The sequence below is a fragment of the Sarcophilus harrisii genome, chromosome 1 (assembly GCF_902635505.1).
Source record: "Sarcophilus harrisii chromosome 1, mSarHar1.11, whole genome shotgun sequence".
NCBI lineage: Eukaryota > Metazoa > Chordata > Mammalia > Dasyuromorphia > Dasyuridae > Sarcophilus > Sarcophilus harrisii.
In genome coordinates, this window is record NC_045426.1 from 83,652,065 (window position 1) to 83,670,084 (window position 18,020).

The 18,020-nt window shown below is 53.6% G+C and overlaps 1 protein-coding gene across 2 annotated transcripts in view; it reads right to left on the bottom strand.

Annotated features, from left to right (window-relative positions):
- Window positions 1-312: 312 nt before the first annotated feature.
- SEMA3F (semaphorin 3F) overlaps window positions 313-18,020 on the bottom strand; it is a 64,135-nt gene continuing 46,427 nt past the window's right edge. Inside the window, exons 3-19 of one of the 2 annotated variants that reach the window (XM_012543519.3) lie at window positions 15,653-15,813; window positions 15,130-15,192; window positions 14,372-14,491; window positions 13,260-13,355; window positions 10,803-10,896; window positions 8,794-8,913; window positions 8,542-8,681; window positions 8,245-8,359; window positions 8,071-8,140; window positions 7,826-7,970; window positions 7,241-7,463; window positions 5,522-5,610; window positions 5,104-5,145; window positions 4,006-4,163; window positions 3,702-3,769; window positions 2,801-2,934; window positions 313-2,333 (exon numbers count right to left, since the gene is read on the bottom strand). In XM_012543519.3, the coding sequence (XP_012398973.2) occupies window positions 1,899-2,333; window positions 2,801-2,934; window positions 3,702-3,769; window positions 4,006-4,163; window positions 5,104-5,145; window positions 5,522-5,610; window positions 7,241-7,463; window positions 7,826-7,970; window positions 8,071-8,140; window positions 8,245-8,359; window positions 8,542-8,681; window positions 8,794-8,913; window positions 10,803-10,896; window positions 13,260-13,355; window positions 14,372-14,491; window positions 15,130-15,192; window positions 15,653-15,813 (2,273 nt within the window). In that variant the 3' untranslated portion in view covers window positions 313-1,898. The remainder of the gene's footprint in view (window positions 2,334-2,800; window positions 2,935-3,701; window positions 3,770-4,005; window positions 4,164-5,103; window positions 5,146-5,521; window positions 5,611-7,240; window positions 7,464-7,825; window positions 7,971-8,070; window positions 8,141-8,244; window positions 8,360-8,541; window positions 8,682-8,793; window positions 8,914-10,802; window positions 10,897-13,259; window positions 13,356-14,371; window positions 14,492-15,129; window positions 15,193-15,652; window positions 15,814-18,020) is intronic. The other variant, XM_003762256.4, reaches the window with a different exon arrangement.

Genomic DNA, 18,020 nt, shown 5'->3' on the forward strand with positions numbered 1-18,020 from the left:
CAAGCAGGAAGATCCCTCTTCCCAAATTTAGATCTGGCACCAGATATGGCAAGTATCTTTGCCAAGAAATCCCCCAAAATGGGGTTAGGAAGTCTCCGACATGATTGAAAAATGACCAAAGTCACAAGTTAAATAAGAATTTCTAGGCCTGAGCCAATGAAGGAACATTTTATAACAAGGAAAGTAGAACTCAGAGAGTAAGGGGCTTGTGCCGCAGGGTGGGAGCTCACCCACAGGGATATATTCATACATGTATGATCAGAGAAATGTGTAGCCATTACCCCTGTTCCCGCCAAGGAACACTACAGAGTCTAGAATCAGAACCAGTGTTTATTAGCGCGATCCCATCCACAGGAACTTCCCTTGACCCCGTGGCTCAGGCCCCTTGTCTCCCATCTCCCTCCCTCCCCACAGTCTCCCTGTACAACTATTTACAGCCCCAGGGTGGCCCCCACGGGAGGGGAGAAGGGGTTCTGATCTTCCATCCCATTCGTCTGGAGCTGCCCCCCCCCCACCATGGCCACCCCCTTTGGGGCTGGGCTTCCCAGGAGAGAAGTATTCTTGTAGGGCAGGGAGATGGGGAAAGGCTGTGGCTGACAAATGCTGGCCCCAGCTAGTAACTGGATTCTCCAAGGCCCCCGATGGAAGGAGTCCAGGGGAGATGGTGGGCACCTGGGAGAGGGCCTGGCATGGACTGCCCCTCCTTTCTCCTTCCCCCAATAAATAGAGAATAAATATCCTAAAATGCCCACTCTGCACCTTCCCACCAGCCCCTCTGCAAGATCCAGTCCTGGGCTCACTGGGGCCGGCCCTCTGGCTCCCAAGTGTAAGAAGGGGCTCTTCCCAGCATGGCCCAGGACCTCAGCCAGAGTGGGAGGCACAAGGGCAAGCAGACTCTGAAAACGCTCCCAGCTGCTCTCCTCTGCTCACTGCTCCCACGTCCCTTCTCTGCATACAGTCCAGTCCTATGGCTTCCTCCTTTACCTCACCCTGGTCCCCTGCTTTCCTCTCCTGCCTAGAGGTGCTCCTCCAGTTTCCTCTCAGACCATGGGTCCCTTGTCCCTGCTTAGCCCAGACCCTGGACTCCCCATTCCAGCCCCAGCCCACAATGCCCACGCCGTATTGGCCAACCATCAGAGACCAGCCCCCTACCCTGACCCAGTCCATCCCTCCCTGTCCGTCCAGTCCTCCACCAGTCCCCAAAGTGGTTTGGCCCCTGCCTACCTGCCCAAGCCTGCTCTGCCCTGCCCTGCACGTGCTTATTCTGTGCCTGCTCCCATGAAACCTGTGCCCCAACCTGAGCTGGGGGAAGAGAGACGGACTCTCCATCCTCAGAAGTTTGGTCTCCCCAGTCCCACCACCCCTGTCCCGAGACGCGCGGCGGGCATCCGTCGGCCAGGGGCAGCTCTGGTCCTGGCCGTGGCTGGACCTTCCCCAAGCTTTTGGATCTTCTCATAGCAGACCGGCCCAGGGGATGTTCGTCGGCTGGGGAGTCCACCACCTTGGGTCCTAGCCCAGGCTTGCTCCCTTCTTTCAGACCAGGGCACCCAGTCCTTGTCCGAGGTCCTGACCCCACTGCCACAAGGAAGGACCAGGAAGGGGATGGTCCTGGGTTTCGGATCCCAAGGGTCTATGTAGGACTTACCAATAAATACTGATAAAAGGGATGTGGTGTGTGTGTGTGTGTGTGTGTATGTGTGTGTGTGTGTGTGTGTTGTGTGTGTGTCTCTTTGTATATATATATAATATATATAGATATTTATATATATATCTTTTTATATTAAAATGGGAGAGGGGGTAATGGCCTGGGGATGGGGGATGGTGGGAAAATAGAGATGTGATGAGATAGTTTATGGCCCCCCAAGGTTTCAGGGGACGGGGCAGCAGCAATGGTGGTTTCATGTGTCCGGCTGGTGATTACGACGGTTTCGAGGCTTTTTCTGGTCCGGGAGCTCAGGGGTCTTGAGCCCCCCAGGGGCCTCTTTGTGGCTTGGGGGCGCATGGCGCCAGTATCCCTGACAGTACTGGTTGATGAGTCCCATTTCGGGCTGGGCCAGGAGCTGAGCCAGCTCCTGGTAGGGGGGTGTAGGGGACCTGAGGCCGGCTGTGGCAGGGTCAGCCCCAGGGGGCTGCAGGGCAGCCACAGCAGCGCCCGCCGGGAAGAGCACAGCATGAACAGCTTCTCGGCTGAGGACGTGCAGCTGGACACGAGTGACCACGTGCTTGAAGTTGTTCTCAGTGGCGGTACAAGTGTAGAGGCCGGCATCGCTCAGCTGAAGGGCCCGCAGCAGCAGGCCGGGCTCGGTCCGCAGCATGCGCTCCTCTGCTCGAAGCTGGAGAAACCCAGAGCAAGATCCTCAGGGAAACGGCCAGTGCTGCGTCCTCCTTCCCGGGGGTCCCACCCTGACCTCGCCTTCCTTCTCTTTCCCCTTTTCTGAGGATTCTCACCTGCCCCTGGCCCTACAGTCCACCCTAGCTCAGGATCAGCTTTCCCTAAAAGGCTACAGAACAGCTTTGAGGGGAGATCTTAAAAGCCAGAGCCTTAACTTTAAGGAAGATTCCTCATCTCCATCTTACATATTCAGAAAAATTGCCCGGGAATCCTTGGCTGGTCAACGCCAAGTTGAAACCCAGCTCGCTGGTTCAGAGTTGGGCAGCGCCTTAGAGAACAGCTGCTCTAAACTCTTCTTGATACTGGGGCAGGAGGGAGGGGCCCCAGCTGGGATTCCAAGACCAGGCTCTTTCCAGAGCCCCCTCTGGCTTCTGGGAGCACTTCTGGGGAGGGAACCCCCTGGCTTACCTCCTTTCTCCGGTCATTGGCATCTCTTTGGAAAAGCCACTTGATGGTGGCCTGCGGGGATCGGGGCTGACACTCCAGGAAGGCAGCACTGCCCTCAACCCCGTACTGCACTGATTCCACGGTGTTCTTATTGACTAGGGGGAAGAGCAGCCAGGTCATTTCAGAATGCAGACTTACTTAAGACTCCACCCTATGCAAGCTTTCCATGTGTTTCTGCATCACTTTCTCCTGTCATTGAGAGCTTCCACAGGATATACCAAAAGAGGTGACCCTTTTTTCTGATATCAGGGCCCTCTATAATCCCATACCCCTTCTAGTCAGTCTCGTCACAGGAAGCCCTCTTCTTCCTTCTGCTCCCGTCACACCAGACTGTTCTCTTCCATCCAAAACCCGTTCTTCTGTCTCAGTACCTTTGCTCAAGCTGCTTCCTATTCCCGTAATGACTTCTTGTCCACTTCCTCACCTGCTGAATTCCTAACCACCCTTTAGAAGCTGATTCAAACACCATTTTCTCCGGAAGCCTGCCTTGACTCCTGGCCCCTTCCCTGACTGTGGAATATTGTGCAAGGATGTGACATATTCAAAGGAAGTTAGAGCAGAAAGGACATTATAACTCGTTTTGGCCAAGTGTCTTATTTTATAGAAGATGCTGAGGTTCAAGTCTTTGTGACTTTGCGACTGGCTTGCTCCAAGTTAGTTTTTATTTCTTTAAATCAATAAAGCTCATAGGAATTATACAGAAAGGAGTCAGTATCAAATAATAATAGCCTGCTATGACTTCCCAAAGACTTAAAATCATTATACTTGATAGTACATAGAAGTTGGTTGACTAGAATTAAGGTTTTTTTTGTGTGTGTATACAAATACAAAAACTTTACATATATATATATGCCATACTTACCATTGGAATTGAAACCTCTGCACTGACGAATGGGGTTGCCATGGCGGATGTCTTGGCGGCGGCTCCGTCTAAGAGAAGAAAGGAAAGACTGACTGAAAAGAGTCACCTCCACTCCACCCTTCCCCATCCTTCCTAGCGTCCCTCTGACCCAGGTTGTTTAAGGGCTCCCCTCAACTCAGGGCCTCTGTTTCTTTTATAGACCAACCCAGGGGCTCCCTAAGGACAAGGGTGTGGGCAGCGGGGGTTCCTACTCAGACTAGGCTGGTGTCTCCCCATCCCTTCCCCTTCCCCTTCTGCCTCTTACCTTTTGGAGGAAGCCGAATACCGGGAGCAGAATTTGCCATCCCAGGCGCAGTAGGGGTCCCTGGCAAGGCAGCAGTCGGCACAGGCGGCCCCGTAGGTGTGGCAACGATGCAGGCCCAGGTGGGTTACGCCCACGGCAGAAGCCACATACAGTTGTTGCTGGGAAGGCACCAAGGGCTGGGTCAGAGTTCTGATCCCACCTATGTCCCTCAGCAGGTTAAGGACCTCTATCTGTGGACGGACCCCTGATCTCTTGGAGTTGGGAAAACCTGAGTTCAAAGTCTCAAACGCTTCCTAGCTGGGAAAGTCACTTAAACCAGTTTGTCTCATTTCCTCAACTGCAAAATGGGAATAATAACCTCCCAAGGTTGTTGTGAGTGAAAATGTCAGCTCTTTCTCCTCCTAAATGCTATTATTTGGCCAGGACTATGGAAGAACCCTTCCTATGTTCAGTTTTCCTTTAATAATCCCATCTGCATACTACAAAAAGTCATAGGACTTTTTATAGACAGGGAAATCGAGGTCAAGGTAGAAGTGGAGCATCTGTGTGACCTTGAACAACTCAAAGACCTGTTTCCTCACTTGTTGCAGTCCACAGTTTTTAAGGTTCAGACCTCAGTACCCATCCGGTCTCAAACTCTGCTGCCTCAAGTTTCCTCCATTGTTAATGAACGGGTGGAAGGATGCAAAGTCCCCCAAGGTCCCTGGCTCTAAGCCCATGATCCTATTATTCTTTTCCAGACCTAATTCCTAGGAGCTCATGACTTGCCAAAAAGCCCCCAGAGAGTACACTCACTAAGGAGTATTTCCCCAACTCAAACTCCCATCCTCCTATACTCAGGGGTAGTGTCTTTTAAAAGCTTTGGAGAAAAGAGTCTTGGGAAATTCCAAAAAGATGAGTCTTTGAAAGGAGGGAAGGGGGATGAAGATGGCAAGAGAGGAACTTCCCCTCTTGGAGGAAACTCTTGAGACCTCTGCGCTTTACAGAGGACAGGTTCAGGGGGACGGACTCCTGGCTCTGGGATTCTTCCCTGCTCTATCCTGCCTAGTGCTGGAGTGGGGACGAGAGGTAAACCCAGAGAGCTGAGCAGGGACTCACCCGCTTGGAGGAGATGGTCATTGTTTTAATCGGAGCTGGAACCTGGAAAGAAAGGTCAAGGGAGGTGGGTAAGAGGAATGGGGACTTCTCTGAATCTCTGAAAACTATTCCCAGTCCCCCAATCTCTTCCCTCTCTCCCTCAGTAATGGTCCCCTTTTCCCGTCACTGTACGGGAGTACAAGCGACTCCCTTGTACACGTCACCGGGATGTTGGGTAGGGCCACCGCTGAGCAGACTCAGGGGTCCATGCTAGGATTCTTTGGTTAGGGTTAGATTTAGGGGTCAGGGCTTGGGAATGGATAGTTTAGGATGACTGGGTTGAGATCATGAATCCCTAAGTCAGGGCAGGCAAAGAAATGAGGTCCCTGGTTTAGGGAAGGGGCTGGTAGGGGAGGTCTTGGAGCAGGGGGGTTTCCACCTTGAAAACTTCAACCTCCTCCAGCATCAGCTCCTCTGTCTCCATGTCATCCTTGGGCAGCACGATAACTTTCTGCACAGTGCCTCGGTCTGGAATGAGGCGAAGGGCCCTTTAGCAGTGAGGGATGGAGTGGGGGAGGGGCGGGGGGGGCCTAAGGAGGGGAAGGGGTCCCTGACCTCTATTCCACATTCTAGTCTGGGGGGTCTGATCATGCACCAGCCTGGGAAGTGAGAACTCAGGGTTTGGGAAACAGAAAGGCAGAGGGAGCCTTCCACCCTGTGGTCCCCGGGCACTGGAGGGGGAAACCAAGGAGGCAGTGGAGCTGCTGGACTCGTTCCCAGCTTTGGACCAAAGGTAGCCCCCAAAGGCAGCAGAACCCAGATCCAGAATGAAGTCACGCCACCAGCCTGCTCCTAGAAGCCACATACATCGCCCGTCACCCAATGCAAGACGTGCATGTGTACCCACAGATATATGCGCACACACACACACCATACATACATTTACATACATATATAAATGTACACACATATTTTTATATATGCACATATATACATGCACACACTCACACATATACACACACATATATACATGTTTATATACATACATATATTTATACACACACTTATCTTTATATACACATGCATATATATATATATTCACATATACACATATATTTATATATGCACATACATACTTTATTTTCACACATATACACACTTATTTTATATATACATACACACCTATTATATAGACACACACACACATTTATATACACGCCTATACACACAACACACACACACACTTGCACATATTTATATCCACACACACACATATATGGGAAGAGATGCACTGGACAGAGTCCTAGACCTGCAATTAGGAAGACCTGAATTCAAATCTAATCAGACCCGGGTCAGCCATTTCACTCTGCCTGCCTCAGTTTCCCCAGCTTTAAAACGGGCACTCAGCTCCCACGTTGTTGGGGTGGTTATGGGGGCCCAGCCCGGCGCCTGGCCCTGTGCACTCTTCCATAAATGATGATTCCCTTCTCTTCCCCTACTCCTGAGCATGAGCTGAGTGCACGACTGGGCATTAGCTGGGGGACTTTGGTCGATGACCCAGGGGCATCACAATCTCCGCGTTTATGATCACGTGCCCTCTGAGTCTCAGTTCCCTCACCTGTATAATGGGGGTGACGACCTTCCAGAGCGTTACTGAGAGCTCTGCAAACTCTCCAGGACTGGGGGACCCCCCCGCAGGGGCTCTCACTGATGTGTAGGATTCGGGGGCATGTGAGTGTGTGGGTTTGTGGGTGTTTGTGGCCCCGCCCACCACTGGCTGGCGCCGGGCCCCTTTGCCAAGCAGACACACAGCTGCTCCACAGGGGAGTCTGCCAGAACTGGGGGTGCCCACTCCCTGTCCCAGCTGCTGGGGGGAAGGGCGCTCCAGAGCCTGGTTCAGGAATCACTGGGGGGGGGGGACTTTCCCCTTCTGCTTCAAACACTTGTGGGAAGACAAAAGAGAGCTGTCCCTCCCCCATGGGTGCCCCCATCCCCTGTGGACTCCTATTTCCCACCTCAAAAGTTGAGAAGGGAACGCAGCGGCAGCAGGCCCCTCCTCGGGGGGCAGAGCTCGGAGGAGAGATTCCCCCCATCCCCCCACCCCTTCCCCAGGCGGCCCAGTGTGTCGGAGGGTGCTGGTGGGTGTGGCGGTGGGTACCTGTGCCCAGGAAAAGCACCTCATAGCGCCCGTCGGCCGCATCCACCTGGTCCACGGCGATGGTGGTGAAGCGGTAGCGGGCGTTGGTCCTGACCACCAGAGGCCGCCGCTGCAGGGGGTACACCGCGTTGAACATCAGCGGGTGGGTGCGCATGAAGTTAATGACCTCGTCCGGGTAGTCCTTGGTTGATTTCATGGATGGCGTGAAGGTGCCCCCTGGACACTGGAGTAGCCAGACACAGGGCCAGTTAAGAGGGCAGGGCGTCCTGGGCCCTGCCCCCCCCCCAGCCCTGTAACCCCCCCGGGGGTCCCCAAGGGTATCAGCAAAGAGATTCCTCCCTGGGATCTGCACAATCCTTGGGCCCGCTATCAAGGTTCTGGACAATCCTCGGGCTGCTATCAGGGTTCTGGACAATCCTCAGGCCCACTATCAGGGTTCTGGACGTGGGGCCAGATTCCCAAGCAGGGGATCCGGGAGTGGGATCCAAGACAGGAACCCCCCCACTTGTGGGAGTGGGCACGGGGGTGAGGAGGTGCCCAGTTCTGAGCTAGCAAGGGCCCACGTGCACCACACACACAACTCACAGTGCCAGGGCGAGGATAGGGCATCTTGCCCGTAAAAGGCATCCACTGGTAGTTGGGCCCCTCCTTGTGGGCAAAGGGTCCGTTGAAGACCATGCGGATATCGGCCATGGAGTACACGCAGACTGCAGAGCCTCTGAACACGGAGCTGGAGGAGGGAGAGGTGGGGCTGGTGGGGGGCTCCTCCCCGGATCACCTCACCCCAGAGAACCCCCCGAGCCCCGAGCCCCGGCTGCTGCATCCCTCACCCTGATGATGTGAAGACGGCATAGATGACGGGGTTTTTCACGTCCTGGGTTTGCTGCACAAACACATCCTCTGTGCAGGAAAAAACAAGGGTCAGGGAGGTGACTCCCAGGGCCCCCTTGGAGCGGGCCAGGCCATTGGGGAGCCCCCTTCCCACCCCCTGCACGGGCACTCACGAAGCTCGTCAAAGTGGGTCTCGATGCCATCGGGGCCAGGGACAGAGCAGATGAGCCGCGCCTTCAGGAAGGTGCTCCATTTATTTACCAAGCAGCAGTGACCCCCATCATCGTTCTGCGGGCACAAACCGCCCCCTGCTGTGAGACTCCCCTCCCAGAGTCAGTCCCGACTTCCTGGCGGCGACCCCCCCCAGCCTCCAAACCCCCCGGAGTTAGCCCAGAGAGATGGGGGGTCTGCACCCCCGAAGAGCCCACCCACGACGTAAAGGGGCTTCGAGGCTCCCTGCGGTGCCCTACCAGGCAGATGCGGCCGATGCGGGCATAGACAGCCGGGCTCTGGGGGGCCTCCGTGGACTTTTCTCGGAAGAAGAAGTAGAGCTTGTCGTCATTCCGCTCGGCGCTGTCCGGGATGAGCTGCGCGTGCACGAACGAAGGATCTGAGACAGTGAGAGGGGCCGGTCAATCTGAGGCAGCCAGGCAGGATCCTGCGCTCGCCCACGGACCGCAGCCCCCACCCCTCGTCCTCCTGGGCCCCCGGGGCCTTCTCACCATTGAGCCAGCGAGAGTTATACTGGTCTGTCCTCATGGCCGTCTGTTTGCCCAGGGTCCGGAAGATGGCTGCGTCTGTGCCCATGAAATCTATGTACACGCCGGCATATAATTCTTCATCTGCAGAGAAAGGGGCCTTTGTAGGGTACTCGTGTCCAGGCCCCCTGGAGAGCCAGTCGGGGAGCCCTTTGCTCCCGACACCCTGAGCTTTAGTCTGCCAGGCTTCTTCCTGCCCCTGTCTGCAAGTCCCAAACTGCTCCGACACCCAGTGCCTCCTCAGGGCTTGTGGGCTCGGGGCGCTGAGCTCCCAGAGAAGGCACAGGACCATGGGACTCTCCTCCTCCCTTGTCCCAATCACAAGGACACTTATTTGAGGCATTTATTTCATCCAGGGCCGCTGAGGCTCCCAGAGAAGACCCAGGACCTTGGGACTCCACGTGAAGGGACTTCAGAAATCTGTTTGAGGTCCAGGGAGGCAGGGACCCCAGCCTCCTTCCTCGTCCCAATCACAAGGACACTTATTTGGAGCATTTATTTCATCCGGGGCCAGCTCCAGCCATGCTGATCTATATCTGGCCACTGGACCCAGATGGCTCTGGAGGGGAAGGTGAGGAGTCCTCCCTCCCTTCAGCCTGATTCGTTTGCACATCACGGGCCACCCTCCCTGATGTCCAAGAACGAAGGCCGGACAACATCATCTGTGACCATGCTGTGCACCCCTCCCTAGGAGAAGGCAAACCCTTTGAGGACAGGGACCCCTTTGCTTTCGCCTGTGTGCTCTGCCTGCTTAACTTGGCTCCCCGTAGACATTTAATAAATGCTTGCTGAATGAACAAATCGGCCGATTAGTTCCTGGTACTGCCTGGCAGGGGACACCTCCCAGGCTGCCCAGGGGGAGGCTCCGGGAAGGGGGCAGCTGCCCTCGCCCTGGGCTTTCTCAGGCTTCTCCTATGGGCACTGGGCCTAACAGCTGTTCCCAAATGAATAAAGCCTGGCAGGATATAGCCTGGGAGCCGATGCCAACCTGAGAGGGGGTGGTCATGGCAGGCTGGACTGGATGGGGGTGCTCAGACAGACAACACCGTGAGGGAGGTCATTTAGCAGTCGCTCAGGGAGCTTACTGACGTAAAGCACCTACTTTGCTGGTATATGAAGCATCTACTATGTGCTAGATACTTTGCTGAGTGCTAGAGATTCAAAGAAGGGCAACTCACACTTTAATAAGAGAGAACTTGCAAACAATCACGTACTAAGGAAACAGAGGCAGGAGAAACTACAGACAAAGATCAGAGAGAAGTCGCTAGGCTTTAAGGGGGATCAGGAGAGGCTTCCCGGACATAGTGGGGTTCTAGCCTGGAAACTATTCCCCATTCCAAGCATCTCAAACCATAGGAAATCGTGGAATTTAGAGCCAGAAGGGGTCTCACGGGTCATGTGAGCCAGTCCTCTTATTTTACAGATAAATTCCATTTCAGAGGGGAACTGACTTGCTCAAAATCAGAGAGCCAGTACGAAACAGGATCTGAACCTCGGGCACAGGAGCCCAGACGGAGAGCATGAAAGGAACTTTGGAGTCATAGGGTCAAAGAATTGGGGCTAGAAGGGATTTCAGAAGTCACCTTATGGATTAAAAAAACCCCAAAATAAACCTGAAGTGAGGTTAAGTAGTCACTTAACCTCTGTCTATGACTTGAACTCAGGACCTCAGACTCCTGATCCAGAACTCCTTCCACTGTACTGACTGGAGAGGATGCTACACAGCAGCTGCCCCCCACGCTGCCTACCTCAATCATCAGACATCAGACTGTCGTTCGAAGCTCCTTCCAACGGAACTTTTGCATACAGCTCCTCTGCTTCTCCCTCAGCCTCTCCTGCTTTAGAACCCAGCTCAGGGTTCCTTTGAAACCCTCCCCAACTTTCTGATTTCAGAGGAAAACAGCATAGGCTAGGGGGGATCTGGGAACTCGCTGGGACCTGGGCCCCTTTCCTTGGGAGGAGAGGACACTCACTGATCAGGGCAGAGACGCTGTCCACTTTGGGATCATAAGGACATTTGCCTTTTCCCGATTCCAGTTTCTCCGGCTCTAAGTAGAATATATAATCCTGCCAGGGAGAGATGGGGATTCAGGCGGTTAAGAGAATGGGAAGATATTCCACACACACACACACCCACTGCCCCTCCATCAAATGCCTCATTAGAAGATGGAACCATAAGAAAGGATGGTAATTCCTGACAAAGCTCTGAAAGTATTATTATCCCCATTTTACAGATGAGGAAAACTGAGGCCCAGAGAAAAGTGTCTTGCCCAAGATGATCTAGTGCCATAGCCTGGGCATGAATCAGGTCCTCAGGCTACAAGTTCACAGCTCTCTTCGATGCCCATGGGAGAGATGCCTGACTAGAGCCAACAGCCAGTCCTCAAGCCAGAATGGATCTTACCCTCTGTGCCCACCGCCCACCGCCCCCAGTACTGAAAGGCTGGCTGTCAAGGGAAGGTCCATAGTAAGGACGAGGTGGAAATTGGCCCAGCCAGGGTGAGAGCGACTTTGGGAAGTGGATCCCTGGGTTCCAGGCCCAGAGAAAGGCGTTGAGAGGCAACTTTTGGGGGGACCCTACTGGTGAGGTTCAGGAAAGTCCCAGCAGGACAAAGGCAGAACCTGGGAGAACGGGGGTGAGGAGGGGACCCAGGTCTATTCCCAGGCCTCCTCCTCAGCCCCCTCTTTCCACAAACCCTCGGGGGCCCAGAAAAGGCAGACAAAGAACAGCATCACTGAGACCAGACAGTGAGGAGGGCAGACCTGCCCCAGAAAGATTCGCTAGAGAAGAAGCGGCGTCGGGGTTTTCCCGTTCCGGCTGGTCCCGAGCTTCCCTGCGGGCTGGCCTGAGCTTTCCCTAGTGAGCCCCGGTCTCAGGGCCCCCAAATGGCCAAACCCCCAAAGGCCCACGTGGTGGGAGGGCAGCCCTACCCATCGGTTCTCGTCTGTCCAAGGCCGGGGGCGGGAGGCCCTAGCTAGGCTGTCTCTGAGAAACTCCAGCCTGGCTGATCCCTGCCTGTGAGGAAGGCTCTAGGCCGGAGGGCTCCCGGCCCCTCATCTCCCCTCCTTCCAGCCCTTCCACGCCATCTGCGCTGGCTCACGTTAGTCACAGACCAGCCACAGACTGGCCACAGACCGGCGCAGGCCGGGAGGAGAAGCCCAAAGGCCGGCCCCGAGCCGCAGCCCAGCCCTGGTCGCTACAGCCTCAGAACCCTGGGATTGCCCCAGGACGGGGGTGGGGGTGGGAGCCCCGGTAAGACCAGGCAGACCAGGGGGGAAGTGCCACAGAACCAGCCTGGCAGGGGCGGGAGTGGGGTGCACATGGTGGGCAGGGGAGGAAGGGGGAGGGGGAGGCTGCGGCAACAGAGGAGCGGAGGTGCAGGAGCGGAGAGCAGCGCCATGGATGGTGATGGGAAAACACACGAGTGGCCCGCCCAGACCCCCGCACGCACGTACAACAGCCGGGCCCGGCCCTCCACACATCGCACACCACGCCGTCGGCACGCCCACACAGGCCCACACCGCACACGGACCACCACGCTCTCACCTGCGCCCGGCACACCCAGGGCTCTCAGCAACCCGAGCCGCTCTGGGGGGCCTGGGGCGCGCGTCCCGGTCACCCTGAGGTAGAGAGTGTGTGGGTGTGTATGTGTGTGAGTGAGTGTGAGTGTGTCTGTGTGTGTATCTGTGTGTGAGTGTGTGTCTGTGTGAGTGTGTCTGTGTGAGTGTGGATGAGTGTGTGTGTGTGTCTGTGTGAGTGTGTGTGAATGAGTGTGAGTGTGTGTGGGTGTGAGTGTATGAGTATGTGTCTATGTCTGTGTGAGTGTGTATGAGAGTGTGAATGAGTGTGAGTGTGTCTGTGTGTGAATGTGAGTGTGAATGAGTGTGAGTGTGTCTGTGTGTGAGTATGAGTGTGTATGTGAGTGTTTGTGTGTGTGCATGAGTGAGTGAGGGTGAGTGTGTCTGTGTGTGCGTGAGTGTGTGAGTGTGAGTGTGTGTCTGGCTGCCTTCATGTTGTGAGGCACGAGCTTTGGGGAAGGTATGCTGTGGGTGCAGCCTGCAGTGAGCTCCATGGGGGCTCCCAGTTGATGTAGGAGTGAGCCTGTTCGCCTCTGCTCAGGCCTTGGCAGAATAGGGGGTCTCCACGGGTTCTTGCCCCCCAGGTGGAGCCTTGGAGGGGCCCTGGGACAGGCGGGTCAGGAAGGCCGGGGATGAGGTCGGCTGGGACTCCCGTGCTCCAGGTAGGACGGCCTGGCTAAGGGGTGAGAGGGCCCCACTGTGTGTGGAGGGAGAGGGAAGATGGGAGAAAGGGACAGGAGGAAGACGTCCAGGGTCCCCTCCACTGCTGAGCACTCCAGCGGGGCTCTCCACAGCCCTGGGGGAAGGGAGTCAGGAGGCTGGGGCCGGGGAGGCTGAGGCCTGGGTCCCACCTGGTGCTGGGCGGCCACAGTTGGGCTGACAGCGGCGGCATCCGTGGCTCTGCTGCCCCGGCCTCTGGCCTGAAGGGTGTGTGTCAGCTCCACGGCCTGAGGAGAAGGACAGAGTCGGGTTAGCCCCGGGGGCCACCCACGGGGCAGGGAGGGAGCAGCAGGAGCCCGGACACAAGCTCTCTCCCAAACACACTGGCCCAAGCTCGCTCCTCCGCACTCAGCGGCTTGGCGCACGCGCACTCCACGCAGCCCCCGAGCCTTCTCCACGCGCGCTGGTCCAGCATCCATCCACCAGCCTCACACGGTCCCACACAGGGGCCCCCCTGAGAGCACACGTCTGCCCCAGGAGACCCCACGGGGGGCACACACATGTCGCCGCGGGCCCACCCAAAGCCCAGATGGAGATGAGAGAAAGCAGAAGCAGGAGGGGAGGAGAGACAAAATGGCAGGTGATGGGAGAAGGGAGGAGGCATCCCAGGGTTCCCTCCCCCCAAAACCCCCCTCATATACTGACATGAGAACTGATGAGCTCATCTGCATCCAAAGTAAGTGCTTGTTTTAGAGAAATGTCTTTATCCATCCCCCCAACACGGGGGGTGAGGTAGCTCACACAGGGAAACTGAGGCACGGCCAGTCGGATCCCCTCCTTCCAGCCAGCTGGAGGCAGTGGCAAAGGAGAAAACCCAGAACCTACCATTCACTGCCCACGGCTCCTGACCCCTTTTTTACTGTTGATCTGTCTGTCTCAGGGGCTACTGAGCCCCTCTCTTCCAAGGTCTGAGGCGAAGCCACCTGGCCCCTGGGCTGGCCCAGAACCGGCTTGTAACAGTCCCTAGAATCTGGCCCCCCAAAGAGCTCCCTGACAGTCACGGAGGAGGAGGAGGTGCTGCCCACCCCTCACCCAGGTCAGGAGCACCCAGAGACAAACCCAAGATGGATCACAAGGGCAGAGCTAGGCTAGGATTCACGAGGTCCACTTGGGAGAGTGGGAGTGGGGAGAAAGGATCAAGGAAAAGAGATTCAGGGGGTCTAAGTTTTTTGGGTCAGTATTCAAAAGGTCAAGGGCCAAGAATCAGGAGTCAGAGGCTGGGGGTTCAGACCCTGGGCTGTACCTGTGCTTTGCGCCCTCGATTGACATAAGTACACACGGGGTTGTAGGCACCTGTCCCACACACATACAGATGTGTCCGATTCCAGGGCTGGATGAGCCGAATGAAGTTCCCACATTCCCCCTGATCAAAGAGAGAAGAGCGAGAGAAACCTGTAAATCCCCCCCTCCCTGCTCCTCTTTCCTAGCTCCTCCCTGCTTACTCCTAGAACGTTAGGGCTGGAACTGCTCTCAGAAATCTAGTCTATATTCTCATTTTACAGAAGGGGAAACTGAGTCCCAGAGAGGCGAAAGGGACTACTCAAAGAGTAGTGAAGAACAAACAGTAGTGGAGCCAGGACTCCTAGCTGGATCCACTGGCTTTGGGGCCGTTTGATGAACTGGGGCCAAAAGGAGGTAGAGAAGTGGGTCCTGGGAGGGGGAGGGAAGAAGGGAGCCCCAGAGGGTCATAGCTGCCTCCTGCCCCTGGGTCTATGGGGGGAGCGTCAGTTCTGAAGGCTCTGGCTCAGAAGCAGTTCTTGAGGGTTCCTTGCTTTCAAAACTAGCTTCAGGTATCAGATATTAAATGAATGACTAGTTGGGGGATTTGGAAGATGGAGCAAGATGGAGCCTTGGGCTCTGTCTTGGGCTGTGTTGTTGGGGATGGAAGGATATGAAGTTAGGAGGCTGGGAGTTTGGAGGCTGAGATTCAGGGGCTTCCCGTCTCAGGGTGATGATTGGGGACCCATGCCCCCTGCCCCCCCCCATCACCTTGATACTTACATTGCTGTTCTTCCCCGAGAGCACACACTCCTCGATCCTCTGAGGGGAGGCCGCCCAGTGGATCTGCCGGTGAGAGGGGAGAGCAAACATCAGAGCAGGATTCTAAAACTCTCATCCACCCCAGCCCCAATTCAGAGACCCCCGACTGACCCTTCAAGTGTTAACACTTGTAAGGTAGCAGGAGTCTGGGGACAGGGGTTGGATCAGGAATATAGGAAATCTCCCTCTCTGCCTCACACACACATACTCACTCACACACACTCAGGTTGATGGCGTTATGTTGGTATCAATCCCAGCTATACACTATATATATTTATATACACACAGCTATACATTACCCAGTTGTCTGTCTGTCCTGCACATGGCACCTGTAACTCTCTCAGGCTAAAAGTACTTGAGGGCAGAGGGATGTGGGGGGGCCGGTGTGTGCTTTCCAGGTATTATTTGGGGGTAGAAGGCTTGTCCCGGGTAGTCCAGAGGCTGTCTCCCCCTCTCCTGTCCCCGCCCCCGACCCTGCTCTTACGATGAGGGGCTCTCTGTTGATGTCATGGAGATCCAAGGACAGGATGTAATCCTTGCTGCCCACATACATCCGGTCGTGGTCTTCATCCTTTAGCAGGATCCGATAATCTGTTGTGTTCAGCAGGAAGTTGAAGAAATGAGCAGTGCCCGTAGCCTTCAGTTCTGTAAGATACAGGACAGGGAAGGGGCCAGTCTTTAGGAGAGGGGCAAAAAAATGGAGATGGAAGCACAGGACTGTCCAACCCTGCCTCTCCAAGCCCCAAGCTGGGCTATTCCTGCCCCTAAACCCACCAAGAACCAAATCCCCTCTCTCTTTCCACCTGATTCCTGGCGAGATTGGCAAGAGCAGGGGGCTGGGAGGCTCTATGCCCCATCCTCCCCATGGACATCCTCCACGCAGGGACGCCAAGGGGCCTTCGAGCCCCAAGGACACAGAAGGCATTTCATCAATGTGTAGTTGAATTCACAGTTGTAATTAGAAATCTTAGGTTGTGGCTGTTAGTGAATCATATCAATCACGTCCAACTCTCCCCGACCCTTTTGGGGTTTTTTTTTTTTTTTTTTTTTTTTTTTTTTTTTTTAATAGCCTTTAATTTACAGGATATATACATGGGTAACTTTACAGCATTAACAATTGCCAAACCTCTTGTTCCAATTTTTCACCTCTTACCCCCCCCCACCCTAAATGGCAGGATGACCAGTAGATGTTAAATATATTAAAATATAACTTAGATACACAATAAGTATACATGACCAAAACATTATTTTGCTGTACAAAAAGAATCAGACTCTGAATTATTGTACAATTAGCTTGTGAAGGAAATCAAAGATGCAGGTGTGCATAAATATAGGGACTGGGAATTCAATGTAATGGTTTTTAGTCATCTCCCAGAGTTCTTTTTCTGGGCATAGCTGGTTCAGTTCATTACTGCTCCATTAGAAATGATTTGGTTGATCTTGTTGCTGAGGATGGCCTGATCCATCAGGACTAGTCATCATCTAGTATTGTTGTTGAAGTATATAATGATCTCCTGGTCCTGCTCATTTCACTCAGCATCAGTTCGTGTAAGTCTCTCCAGGCCTTTCTGAAATCATCCTGTTGGTCATTTCTTACAGAACAGTAATATTCCATAATTTTCATATACCACAATTTATTCAGCCATTCTCCAACTGATGGACATCCATTCAGTTTCCAGTTTCTAGCCACTACAAAAGGGCTGCCACAAACATTCGTGCACATACAGGTCCCTTTCCTTCTTTATAATCTCTTTGGGATATAATCCCAGTAGTAACACTGCTGGATCAAAGGGTATGCACAGTTTGATAACTTTTTGAGCATAGTTCCAAACTACTCTCTCCAAAATGGTTGGATTCGTTCACAACTCCACCAACAATGAATCAATGTCCCAGTTTTCCCACATCCCCTCAACAATCATCATTATTTTTCCTGTCATCTTAGCCAATCTGACAGGTGTGTAGTGGTATCTTAGAGTTGTCTTAATTTGCATTTCTCTGATTAATAATGACTTGGAGCATCTTTTCATATGACTAGAAATAGTTTCAATTTCTTCATCTGAGAATTGTCTGTTCATATCCTTTGACCATTTTTCAATTGGAGAATGGCTTGATTTTTTATAAATTAGAGTTAATTCTCTATATATTTTGGAAATGAGGCCTTTATCAGAACCTTTGACTGTAAAAATATTTTCCCAGTTTATTGCTTCCCTTCTAATCTTGTCTGCATTAGTTTTGTTTGTACAAAAACTTTTCAGTTTGGTATAATCGAAATTTTCTATTTTGTGATCAGTAATGATCTCTAGTTCTGCTTTGGTCATAAAAACCTTCCCCTTCCACAGGTCTGAGAGGTAAACTATCCTATGTTCCTCTAATTTATTAATAATTTCATTCTTTATGCCTAGGTCATGAACCCATTTTGACCTTATCTTGGTATACGGCGTTAAGTATGGATCAATGCCTAGTTTCTGCCATATTAGTTTCCAATTTTCCCAGCAATTTTTATCAAACAGTAAGTTCTTATCCCTTTTGGGGTTTTCTTGACAAAGATACTACAGTGATTGCTGTTTCCCTCTCCAGCTCATTTTTACAAATGAGGAAATTGAGACTGAGGAGTGAGTGACTTGACCAAAGTCACACAGAGAGCAAATGTCTGAGGCTGGATTTAAACTCATGAAAAGGAATCTCCCTGATTCCAAGCCTAGTCAGTACTCTAACCACTGCCCCCATCTAGCTTCCCCAGGAATCTTGGGACAAATTTGTTTGGGTGGTGACAGAGGGAACAATTCCCCAAAGAGTCCAGCCCGTGCTTCTTCAAGAGTTGGAGAATGCAAGCAGGCCTTGAGGAAGACATC